Source organism: Drosophila suzukii, chromosome 2L, assembly GCF_043229965.1.
Source record: "Drosophila suzukii chromosome 2L, CBGP_Dsuzu_IsoJpt1.0, whole genome shotgun sequence".
Classification (NCBI taxonomy): Eukaryota; Metazoa; Arthropoda; class Insecta; order Diptera; family Drosophilidae; genus Drosophila; species Drosophila suzukii.
The window spans coordinates 7773198-7786111 of NC_092080.1; the positions used below are offsets into that span (position 1 = coordinate 7773198).

At 36.7% G+C, this 12914-nt stretch overlaps 2 protein-coding genes across 2 annotated transcripts; one reads left to right on the top strand and one right to left on the bottom strand.

Annotated features, from left to right (window-relative positions):
• Nucleotides 1-1790: 1790 nt before the first annotated feature.
• LOC108012357 (uncharacterized) lies at nt 1791-2560 on the bottom strand. The gene has a single exon (XM_017077711.4). It carries the CDS (start codon nt 2475-2477, stop codon nt 1917-1919), a length of 561 nt encoding a protein of 186 aa, XP_016933200.3. The 5' UTR covers nt 2478-2560; the 3' UTR covers nt 1791-1916.
• Nucleotides 2561-8698: 6138 nt separating this feature from the next.
• Nucleotides 8699-10422, top strand: LOC108013033 (uncharacterized). Its single transcript, XM_017078628.4, has 4 exons — nt 8699-8944; nt 9052-9174; nt 9920-9998; nt 10059-10422. Exons 1-4 carry the CDS (start codon nt 8796-8798, stop codon nt 10131-10133), a joined length of 426 nt encoding a protein of 141 aa, XP_016934117.2. The 5' UTR covers nt 8699-8795; the 3' UTR covers nt 10134-10422.
• Nucleotides 10423-12914: the final 2492 nt, after the last annotated feature.

Sequence of the window (12914 nt, forward strand, 5' to 3'; positions counted from 1 at the left end):
TGAGCAACTCTTTGCATACAAAATAGCGAAGGAGCAGGAATGCCTTCCATGGCCCAAAAAAAGATTCGAAAGCTAGCTCAGATTTCAAACACATGCCACCGACGAGGAGGAGCTCAGGATGGGAAAAGGAGGAGCAGGATGAGCCAGGATGATGTGCAATGGATACGGTTCCATGTGGAGGGTTCGATCTGCACGTTCGAGGAACACGAACACTCCACGGACCTCTGACGCTGACTCTGTAACAATTCGTTGCGATTTTCCACTTATTTGCTGGGAAAACCAAAAAAAGAGTGAGCCCAACACTTTGCAAAATGTGAAAAAATAGGTAAAAGAATATTATACAACTTTTAAGATTATTTAGCCATCCTGGTCACACTAACTTTATGAGAAACAGTTTATAACAGATTATATTTCTTAGGTTCTTTAAACAAATACATATACATATTATAATTTTAGTATTACTTATTGGTCTTACTTGAACTTTTAATACCAATTAAAATTTTTAACTAGTTGGAAAATGTTAAAAAAGATTTATTTTTTTTAATCTTTGAAAAATTTACAAATACAAATTCAAACAAATATAAATGTTGAGACGTTTTTACCAAGTTCCTGTTCCTAATGAAGCAAATACTAGGTTCAACATAATGTAAACTAGACCTTGATTTGAAATTTAAATAGAAGGACTTATTCACTTTATTGAAACATTAATTTTTTGTATTAAATATTTATTTTATTTAATGCATATGTAACTAATGTTTTACTGATATTCTTTCAAAACTAATTTTCTCAGTGCTGTACGTTTTATGGAATTTTTAAAATATTTTAGTGATTTTGTAAATATTTTTGCTGTTTAAAATATCTTTAGAAATAAATTACAATACCACATTTTTCCCTGTGTTGGTCTCCCCAGCAAAATTCTAAAGAAAACCTCAAAGTAGTAGGCCGAAGTTGAGGCTGCGGATGAGCCAGCAAGAAGTTGGCTGTGCCATTAGCATTGGAGGGCAGAAGGACGACGACGACGTGGAGGCCCAGTCAAAATCACAGAAAATCATCGACAACTGGCAAATGTGTGAATTGAATTTTCAAACAATTTTCCCCCGTGCAGGGAGTGCAATCCTAGTCCTCGTCATCCTGGTCCACGTTGTGTATCCTGGTTTCAGTTTCTGTTCCTGGCGCTTTTCAATTCCGCCGCCCGCCCTCCATTTTCCCCCCCTGTTTTTTCCCCGTTTTCCCGCTGGCCAAAAGGGAACGTGCATGATTTGAGATTTGATTTGGACGGCGGCCACATTACAGTCGCTAAACCTCGACTTCCGTCCTCGTTGTCCTGGGTTCGAATCCTCGAAAACGAATTTTAAACATTTCGCTCACGTCTCGGATGTTTATGCCATTAGCGTTTAAGTTGCCCATACAAAATGCGACTCGTAAATAAGCAAACGTTTCTTTGTTTTGGCTTCCTTTCCGGTTTTTCTTTGTTAAGGCAGATGTAATCGATGCTCAGGCTAGTTATTGAAAATGATCCGATTAAATTAAACGAGAATTTGCTCTAAAGTGAACAATAAAATTTGTCTTCATTCTGAGAAGCAGATTTAAGCTGTTTTTTGTTCTAAATTATCTTTGCTTAATGAATAGTAGGCTCAGTTCAGCTATTTTATGGTTGATTTATTATTACGAATTTTAAAGCTTGTTACTAAAAATCCGATTAAATAATAAATGATATTAAAAAACATTTCCATTTGAGTTGTTAATTTTACTAAAATATTTTTGTAAATAAATAAGAGGCTTAGTAATTTTCCCTTGCTATTAGAACATCTTCAATTTATTATTAGCAATTTAAATGCTCGTACAAAATTTGGTTACAAGCTTAAAAGCTTTGTGAAAGCCTAAAAATATGCAAGACAATAGCTGATACAAAAAATTTATCTGCATTCCACACAGCAAGAAGAACAGGAACAGTAGTAGTTTTCGAACTCTGGACACATATCCGGATTGTACTCCAGATCGTGATCCAAAACTCCCTCTTTTCGAACCTTTCGATTTGCTGATCGATAGAGTCTCTGGATGAGAGCCCCGTATGGTTTTCGAGTCACCAGATGAGTAGTTGTTTTATGTACTTCGTAGACACAATTTGTTTGAAGGCACACAAAAGGTGGTTCGATTTCCAGGACATTTTCAGAAAACCTAATGGTTTGTGGGATGGCCAAGGTATTCTTCTTGATTTTCTTGACCCGCTTTTTGGTCACTAATCTGATCTTATTCTTCTTGACTATACTTTTCTTAGGCAGACTGGGGACTTTGGTTTCGGTGATAGCAGCTTGGATCTCCTCTTCGAAAGATTCCTGACGCTTGGCCGCCTTCCTCTTCAAAGCCGAGACCATTTTGTATCGATTTTGGATATTATTGATGTTTCTCAAGGTTTGCTTGAAAGAAACCTTAACTTCTTCAACCTCCTGCAGCGTATCCCAAATATTGTTTTTCATAACTTTTTCACGAGAAAATTTTACTCAAAATATAAGAAAAACACACACTAACTGAAACAAATGACACGATTTAATGAATCCTGTTTGAATACAAAATCCGGTGGTGCTAGATGTTTATTTTTCGCGTTGTTTTGTCATTGGGAAATTCCGATATGAAACAACAAGTACTAAACTGACCTTATCGCAACACCGGTTGATAAAACGTTTTGATGGGAAAACCGGCAACTCAACCCCATTTTTGCCACTATATATAGGGTGGAAATCAAAGTTAAACTTCAATTCAGAACAGTACTTGCAATTGGAAAAATGCCGCCACCACCTCACCAGCCACACCAGCCTCACCAGCCACACCAGCCTCACAGCCCACCAAAAGGTCCTGGCCATCCTGGGGACCACCATCCAGAGCCACATCCACCACACCATGGAGATCCGAAGCACCACCATGGACACCATTAAGCATTTATTGATATAAAGTTTCAGCTAAATGCATTTTTAGAAATAATGAATTAATTTTAACAAAGCTAACGCCTTATTAAAACAAATGTGTGGTCTTTAAGCGATCCTAAGCCAAAGAAATACAAAAATTTAAAGAACGAAATTTTGAGTATGTATTGTATTATATTTTCTCTAAGTTCAAACTGGGTTTTTTGTGTATATACACTTTATGATTTGGGTCCTATTTGAAACCAGCTTTCGTATAATCAGTCCTAAAAATATAAACAACACGTCAATACATTTTTACTTATTAACTTATCTTTGTGGCTCTTCAGCGAATACTCATTAAGTCAATAACTGCAATAGAATCAACAAATTAACACGTTCAAATAATCAACCATGTTCTGAGTAATTTTATGAGAATTCTAATAATATATTTGTACACGAATATTTCGATAAGGAAATTCTTTTAGATTGCTAGTCATTATCATGCACGTTTCGTCAAAAATCAGTGGATAAAGATCTAAAGAAATATTTTTGGGTTAAGCTTGTTCATACACTACACTAAAAACAGCAAACGGAAATATTCCCCAACGAAAGAGTGATATTGGAAAGATTAGTGAACCACTTCCTGCAGACTTACTCATAAAGAAAGTCTTTAATACATATACTCCTATGACGGAATAAATATCTTATTTATTTACCATTACTAATTTTTCAATAACAAACATTTGTTATTGTCTACAAAAAGCCGCTCTATTTTCATAGCGGTTTTATTGGAAAGTCAAACAAACTTATGGGCTTAACGGACCAACCTTATCTGAAACCCTGATAAGATTTCAGGGCACTCGAAATATTTTATTTTTATATAAATGGTGTGACATTAATGAGTAAGTTTAGTACACAAAGGTTGTTTACCAAGTAAGGATGCCGCCGCCACCACCGCACCACCATCACAACCCACCGCCCCATGGGCCCCACCCACCTTTCCAGACGCCGGTGCATCCGATTTATTACGAACCAACTCCCGGGAATCCCGGAAATATTCCCGGCTACAGTCCACCGCCACCACATGGTCCTTATCCATACCCGCCTGATCAGGGATACGTGGCGCCGGGACCTCCAATGCACCCTCGATAAGGACTGAACTATAACTGGACTTCAAAAATATAATGTGATAACAATAAATTAACAATTTGATGTGATAAAACTATAATCCACCGTAAAAAATCGACACAAAGATTTTGGTTTATTTTCATATATTTTATTTATATTCAAAATGTACTCATACACAAGAACATTTCTGCCAAATCGGTTGATAACTTTTGTCACACCTTAGTGGAAAGTTTGTAAAGCTGTTTTAGGGATATCTTCTCTCAAAAACCCATTTCGGCACAGGAGATATTATATTATCATATGGAGATACCATGTGAGGAGGTCCAAAGTTGATCGGTTTTTGAATTGGCATTTTCGGATTATATTTGGCTGGAGGCGGCATCTTTACTTGACAAGCTGCAACTCAGTACTGAATGCATTTCATCGTGCCTTTACATTTATATAGGAAAATATGATGTCATGAGCATTTCCTGTCTTTGTTGGCACACCCAGAATTCTCGAGCTTGAGGGGAAGAACTTTTTTATACCTCTTTCTTAAAAAAAATACACATTTCATATTTTTTAGTTGTGTGGAAGACAGAGAGCAAATATTATACTTTTTGCTGATAAAAGGCTAAGTGTATCATCAACTTCGAATTCAACTTGATTATACAGTACAAAAAAATGTTATCTGTGGGCGAATTAACATTATTTTTCCTGTTAAACTTAATTGCCTTCTTAAAAGGTTTTGAGTACATTTTTTAATCGGCTCTATTTGATACACCCATTAAAGACAATTTGTAATCAAAATCAATTTAAAGTACACCCAGTCTAAGTTGACACCAGTACTATGCTTTTCTTTCTCCCTATACAAAACAAAAAAAATTAGGGAATAACACAAATGTATGTATATTTTTGTATTTGATTTTATTTTTTTTGGACTTTTGTTTTTACTTTGTTACACAAATATTTTTGACCACGTCATTATAGATCAACAATTTTTGTTATAAATTTAACTTATTGAGTTAGATAAATAGCTATCGAATCCTAATCGATTCAGTTCTTAGCGAGGATGCATTGGAGGTCCGGGAGGATGGTGATGGTGGTCATGATGAGGTGGACCATGGTGCGGAGGTCCGTGGTGGGGAGGTCCATGATGCGGAGGTCCATGGTGCGGGGGTCCATGGTGCGGAGGACCGTGGTGGGGCGGACCGTGGTGCGGAGGTCCGTGGTGGTGGTCGTGGTGCGGTGGTGGTGGGGGCATCTTTGCTTAACGAACTACAGTTGAGTACTGAATTTACCTACTTAAAGCTTACCATTTATATGAAAAAAATTATTGGTATTACTTCAAGTATACCTACCATGATAGGGTGAGCACCTATGAGCATTTCGGAATTCCCAATATTACGCTATAAAGATAACCGACCTTCCCCCAGTCAAAAGAGTCGTCATCCTATTTGGAAATAACTCTCCCTATGAGTTATGGGAACTATATTTGGGGTATAATAAATCTATAATCTCGTAAGAAAACTCCAATCACAATAAACATTTCACTGGTCACTTTTCACGAAAAGAGCAATCAATCAATCATTTTCTGTTGATAAATAGCTTATCGCATTAGTCGAATGTCATGTATTCTTAACTAAATATATCTTTGATTTCTTTGCCCTTGCTGAGCTTATCCAAAATTCCCTTTGTTTTGTAATAATGTTTTTGTTATTATTTTGAAACTGTGAAGTATTAGTAATCCTACGTAAATACCTGTTGTAAACCATATCAATGGGTTGCCTCCACCCGAGCCGCGATAATATTACAATCTGAAAGGCTTATCTTATCGATAGGAATTACGCATTTGGTCGTAGAAGTTTTGCTTATATTAGTCAGACCTTAACTATGATTGGGATGGTGATTTTAGGTGGGGTATACCACTATTGATTTTCAGGGGAAGTACCAAAAGATTCATATAGAACAGAAGTGGATAATATGAGATTGAAATGCAAAGTTATAATGTTCTATTGTTATCTGCTTAATGTAATAATAAAATATAATAATAATAAAACCTTTTCGTTCTTAAAAAAACATTTAGTGGCTTCTCAAACCATACAAATATTACTTATCCGTCATGTTGATTTATATGGCGATGACCTTTTGGTTAGAAAATGACTATAATATATGATTTTCTTGTGATGGTCCCGCCCCTTTTGTGTCCGCAATCACTCAGGCGTTCAATAATTGACTGCATCTGCGGTTGAATACAGATCAAACCGAGGGTGGGTTATAAAATAGACTTGGGGAAAAAATCAAGCAAACAGCAAATAAAATTTATAACAAATCTAACACACATACATCATTTTGATATGGCCATGGACACGTTCCGTCCGTCTATTTGCTTAAGGATGGATGCCTCATCGGGTGGCAGCACATGGATGTGGAGTACATGGCCAGGACTCTGGACCTTAGAGGATCTGGAGTTGGTGCTGGAGTTGGAGCTGCAGCTGGAGGCAACTTTAGCCGGGACAGACACATTAATTTTGCTGCTCGCTTCTCTAACCGCATGCAATTTTTCTTGGCTGGCTCTCCCTCGGCTATCGCCTTTCAATGGCAGGAAGCGAACCCTGGGGGGAAAGTGGAGAAAGGGTATCGAATGGGATGGAGGATCCGGAATGGGGATGGCCATAGCCCACATCCTTCAGCCAGTCAGTTAGTCAGTCAGCCAGATAAGTGCGGTTTATGTGCAGCACCTAGACCAACTCAATACACTCGATAAATTGCGGCGGCGTTTGGCTGCTTAGAAACGGCCAACTTGACCACATCCAAAAAGGGGGAAAGGAGGTATACAGATGCAGTGGGATTAGTAGCTCCCTTTTATTGGGATCTCAATTAACTAAAGAATTTCAAAGAAAAATTGGAATAAACTCTTAAATTCATTGCTTTCCAATAATATTTCATGCCCAAAAATAATGAAATAAAAGAAAGGGATTAAAGGGATTAATAAATCTACAAGATAGAAAGATTCTTTAATTTAATAAAGGTAAATTCAATTTTATTAAATAAAAAATGATATTTATTTAAAATTCAGAAAAGGAGATATATTAGATGCATTAGAATTCAAATATTGTCAGTTAAACTTTGATATTCATAGATTTTTAAAATCATAAAAAAACATATGAATTAAATATTAATTATTCTTAAATAGTTTTCCTCAACTGTTTGTAAAAGAAAACAGTGAGATATGGTGGTTTCTTCCGAGTGCCGAATTGATGTTGTGCAGTTTTTCTTTTAACGCAAACTGCAAGTGCACTTTAACCCTCGGTGCGCCAACCTGACATTGACCCCCTGCCACCCCCACAGTTAACTCAATTTCCGTTCGATGGGCAGCACTTGATTAAATAATGTCCAAAGGCATTTGAAACCAAAATTCCGTTTCGAAATGCCAGCGAGCCCCTTCACAAGCAAACAAAATTCCATTGCAAATTTACTCATATTAAAAGCTCATTAAAGATCAAATGCCCAAAGCCAAAAACCCTCGGCTTGATTTTCCATTTCCAAGGGAAAAACTCATCATGGCAACAACATTCCACGGCAGCGGGAAAAAAGGAAGGCCCGTAACGGAAAATATGTTATTAATTCAAATTAATATAATCCAATTTTTTTCGCTTTTCCGCCCTTTCCCCTGGAGTTTTCGCCGGGAAGTGGAAACTACTTTCTCCGCCTTACGCATAACGGAAATATGTTTTCCCTTTCCGCTTTCAAAAGGGGGTCTACGGATTCTTACAAGAGTGGGGTTGTTCTATGATGTATAGACATTGTCGTATCTGGGTTGGCATGAGAAATGGCATGGTTCGGGGATTTGCGGGTGTGGTTTTTGCATTTGCTCAGGAATGTGGGTTAATAATGAGGCCAAAGACAGCAGCAGTCGGGCTTAAATTCGAAAGACATTTGTCTTGACTATGCCATTAGGTTTTTGCATATGATTATGTACAGGTCTCCATATTTCAGGGTAATGGGTTCATTTGTTAAAGGTTAATGCGAAAATTGGCCAAAAACAGAACGATATTACTGGAAAAATAGAACATTTCATTGGTTTACTCTTTTTTTTAAACGACTAATCTATTGAAGACCTGGAAAACAAGATGGTTCCATTTAATCAACTTAATGCACAGTTTCCACTTTCTATGTGGAGTTTGAAAGTGGAAACAAACTCATCGAATGCAATTGCCTTGCAATCTATTCTCTTATTTAACCCACATTCAAAGCTCACTCGATGGCAAATCAAAGCCAGACAACTTCATTTCAAATGTTCCATTAGGGAGTCGGGGGTATCCAATATACACTGGACATAATTTTAGTAAATAGAGAAAAAATTATATTATATATTATAACTTGGAACCAATCCTGATATAATGATGTTATGTTTCTTATAGTTATGTAAAAACACATTTTTACTGAAGGTTCTAGATAATATATTGATAATTTTTAGTGCTAAAGCACCTATATTGATTCTTTCTGTGCAGGGAAGACTTTTCCCATGTGCAACAGTTGCTGTGATGTCTGTGCCACCCACTTTGGCGATCCCCCAACCAATACCCCAAGCCATTGTTGGCTTGTTGGTTCGATAAACTCCCTGCCAACAGCCAAACAAATCCCAATCCCAATCCCAGCTGCACCTAGTCCCCGGTTTTTCCCCACCAAACGGATTTCAGTTCCATGGCAAATGCCCGGCGGTGAGCAAGTAGGGAAATCTGGTATCTGGCTGAGTGCTCGGCATAAAACGGAAAACTTGTTAGGATGGATAAACTGAGGGGCAACAATGCGGCTGGCGAGAATCCCTTCAAGCGGCCAATGAATGCCCTGCAGAAGCAGTGGTATCGCGTTTTACTGGCCCGCAGAGTGGGATTCGGGCAGCGTCCTCCGCCCGATGAAAAGGAGCTAACGTAGTAAGTCAGACGCATCCACAGCCCTCTGTTCAAATCAAATTGTGTGAAAATTGCAATTTCCTGTTGATTTAATACATTTCACAATTTCCTCACGCCTCGGGTAAAAGCGCCGACATTTGTCGTAAGCGTTATACAGCCGCGTTCCGGCGATACAACGAACGTTTCCGCCGGGAAATGGCCAAACATGAGGAGATGCAGCGATGCGCCATCGATGCCATGAGGGTTCACAGGTGAGGGGATGGAAAAAATAAATATTTATAAAATTAATTCTAAAAATCTTTAAAGAAAAATGTGTGTAAGTTTTAAGGAACCCATTTTTCCATTTCTCACGTTCCATTTATAGCTAATAAAATCCAATTTATCATTTCTCTGGCTTAAGGGGACTTAAAAGCATTCCTTAAATGGTTCATTGTTTTGTATAAGTTAAGTTATTAATATACTAGCATTGGAAAATATTAAAATGAAGCATTACTATTGGTAATACTACAATATGTTTTGATTTATAATGATACAATATTATATTTTTCTTGCAGTATCCTTTTTTTTAGGCCTTTTAGATTTTTTATGCACTTAAGTTATTAATATGCTTGCATTGGACATTTAAAAAATAGCTTTACTAATGGAAATACTACAATACGTTTAGGTTTATAGTGATACAATAATATATATTCTTGGAGTATGACTTTTCCTTTGAGAAACTTAAGATAATAATATGCTAGCATTAGAAACTTAAAAAAAATGTTAACTAATAGGAATACTACAATATGCTTAGGTTTAATAATATGATATAACATATTTTTCTTGAAGTATGACTTTTCCTTTCTTGTAGTATGCTTTTTTCTTTTAGACATTGTAGATTTTAAATTTACTTCTGATTGATTTAAAAATTGTTTATAATTTTTAAAAGCAGTAATGTATAGATTCCTTATGCTATAGTTATATTTTTTCATATATAATCTTAATTTTTGTTCCCAGAACCTTTGCCATAACCACACTTTGGCTGCCATTGCACTCGAAACGGGAGATAAACTCAACGCTGGAGACCCTCGAACAGGTGGGAAACATTTTTGGTTAAATCTCAGATTTAACATAACTAAAATGTGTTTTTACTCAGGTTCTCACCGCCAAGGAAAGACGACGCCTGCAGGAGATACTCAAACAAGGAGAGTCCTGGCACTCGCATCGCTGAAGCCACATCCACTGCTCTCAAGGCCACTACTCAGGTTCAGATTCAGATTCAGGTTCAGATCCCCGTGCAGATTCCGAACCTGACTCATCCCCGTGCCCATCATCATCATCAACATCATCTGCCACGGCTAAGTGAATTCCATTTAGCTTGGATTTCACTCTTCCTGGGAGCCTGATTTTTCTTCGTTCACTTCATTTTTTACTTTTCCTTCGTTTTGTTCTTGAAATTTCGCTGTCAGTGGCCAAAGCAATGTCGTAAATATTTAATACCAGTAAAAGTGCAAAGTTCACTTTGGCTAAAACCAAAACTGTGTTGGGATGAGATCAATTTTCTGGCATGAGGATACAAGAGCATTATCAAAAGGTTATAGAAATGACTGGCTCACAGGGATTACTGCACTTTAGTTTTAGTAATTTTCTTAGAGCAGCTTAACTTTGTTGCAGCTCAAGTGATAAATTATTATTTGATTCTATTTAAAAATACATTGGTGGTCTGGTTTTTACTTTATTTTTTTAAAGACTTAAGATCCTTACAAATTATTACATTTAAATATATCTCTGACTTGTATATTTATAATCAAAGGTTGGTATGGGTTTTTTATTATTATTTTCCTAACAATGTAAACCCAGCTTGACCTTATTTTCCTTGCCCCTCAAGTGTTCTATATTTCAAAGATATTATATTCAGATTTAATATGTTTTCTTTGGCAATCGATTTAGCCTATTAAAAACTGCTGCCTAGGGCAAAGTTTTTCAATGTAAATATGTCATATGCCAAAAAAGGATGGCCCCCCATAAAACACACTTGTTGGGGGGGGGAAAATGGACACAATGGAATAAATAGGGCAGAAAGGGGTGACATTTTCCTAAACCCCTGAAAAACTGAAGAGACAAAAGCCTAAGTCAGCTTCAAGCCTAACCCACTCACATATATCCCAGTGACATTTGCTGCCAGGACTGAAGCTCGATAGTAGGCCAAACAGCAAAAAGGACTCAACCCAATATCCTTGCCAACAGCAAACAACAAACAACGGAAACAGAAGCTTGGCCAGCACAAAAACCCAAAGAAAACTCAACTCGTAGGCTCGAAATGCCGCAGCTGTTTCAGTTTGGCATATTGCCGACTTGACAGCCAAACCAGCAAAAAAAAAAACTAGAAGAAAACTATTGAACAAAGTGGCGCCTGTCGCACTTTATGACGAGCCTGCAGAGCCCTTTTTCTTCTATTCCTGGAAACCCCCACCAGCCCACCATAATAGCAATCACAGAAATGTGTTCTAATTTAAAGCCATATATAGGAAGGCAAACATAGGAGGAAAAACAACAGACAGAGGAGACAAAAGGAACAGCTGCCAAGAAAAAGAAGGAAATCAAAGTAGGAAAATAAAGAATTTGGAAGCAATTTATACTGTAAAAAATCTGGGAGTTCTTAAACAATTTTAAAACCTTCCATAATATTATAAACTTAATGGTTTTATAACATAAAACAAAGAAATTATTACAACATCTAATATTCAAGTGATTTAAAAAATCAAAATTTTCAGAATTCTTTGAAGCATACAAAATAGTTATCAATTGATGATTTTGCATAAAGGCTATTGCAACATATGATAAAAATTGTTAAAGGTCCTATGACAATTTCGTGATTTTTAAAAATCTGAATGGCAACCTAGAGTTAAAAAGGATTTACTATCTAACAACAGTAATTAATCCAGTGTCATATGAACCTTGTTATTTTATTTTTGATTATATCTTGTATATCTTAACAATTTACAGATACACCAAAAATAGAATCCTAATATTTTTTGTAAAATTATTTAATAACTCTAACTTGCTTTGAACCCCAGTGTAGGTACGATTTGAAACTGCAGTTGGCCAAAATGATTTTTATATTTTATGTCTGTTTGAGTTGTTTGTGTCGTCGATGTCGTGGAACTCACTGGAGAGGTCGTGCCCAGTATCAACATTAGTTCACGGCGATGTCGTGAACTTTTCCTGGCCTCAGCTGCTCGGCTGGCATTGGCTTTGTCAGCGTTTATTGATGGCATCAAAGTGTTTTTCAATTTATTTTATTTTCCCTCCGCAATTTATTGGCACGCTCTATGCGGGGGTCGGTTTGCTTTTGGCCTTTTCCCCTGGCTGTTTGTCTTGGCCATGGCCAGATGCGAACCGAGCGATATGATTGATGTTGCAACAATTTTGCGGCATAATTTTAGGCTAGCCAAGGCATAATGCACGGTACGATAGCGAAAATGGTTGCTACAGAACAGACACGTAGGAGCCGTTAAGTTTAAATGGCCAAGGCGTTTCAATTGATACAAGGTAGGGGAGATTTCCCATAAAAGGGATTTAAGATTGTAAGGGTGGAAAATGTTGCCATCTTGATAAATCACTTTTCAACGATATTTAAATAAAAATGGTTCATGGTTTAAAATGATGATATTAAAATGTTTTTAGGATAGAAATCTATATATAACTAAAATTTTTAATAAAATCACGAAGCAACGTAGTCTTAGACTTAATATTATCTTTTTTAATATTCTTCAATTAAATAGGAATATTTGTTTTATATTTTTAATATATATTGTTTAAATATTTGTAGTTCGTGTTGGCTGTAGATTAAGTGCTCCACTTATCAAAAATCCAATCACAAAAACAATTTTCAACCGTTAATATAGTTCCAACTATTAACCCAATTGGAAAACAATTATGGCATCAGCATATTATTCGGAGCCCTCTGTTTGGTCCCCGAAAAACTAACCAAATTGGCAAATGTCAGAAG

What these genes read in the sequence shown, in the direction of transcription:
- LOC108012357 (XM_017077711.4), bottom strand. Translation starts at nt 2,477, where the DNA reads ATGAAAAACAATATTTGGGATACGCTGCAGGAGGTTGAAGAAGTTAAG.
- LOC108013033 (XM_017078628.4), top strand. Translation starts at nt 8,796, where the DNA reads ATGGATAAACTGAGGGGCAACAATGCGGCTGGCGAGAATCCCTTCAAG. An exon ending in GATGAAAAGGAGCTAACGTA is followed by an intron (nt 8,945 to 9,051) that starts GTAAGTCAGACG and finishes CTCGGGTAAAAG; the next exon opens with CGCCGACATTTGTCGTAAGC. An exon ending in CGCTGGAGACCCTCGAACAG is followed by an intron (nt 9,999 to 10,058) that starts GTGGGAAACATT and finishes GTTTTTACTCAG; the next exon opens with GTTCTCACCGCCAAGGAAAG.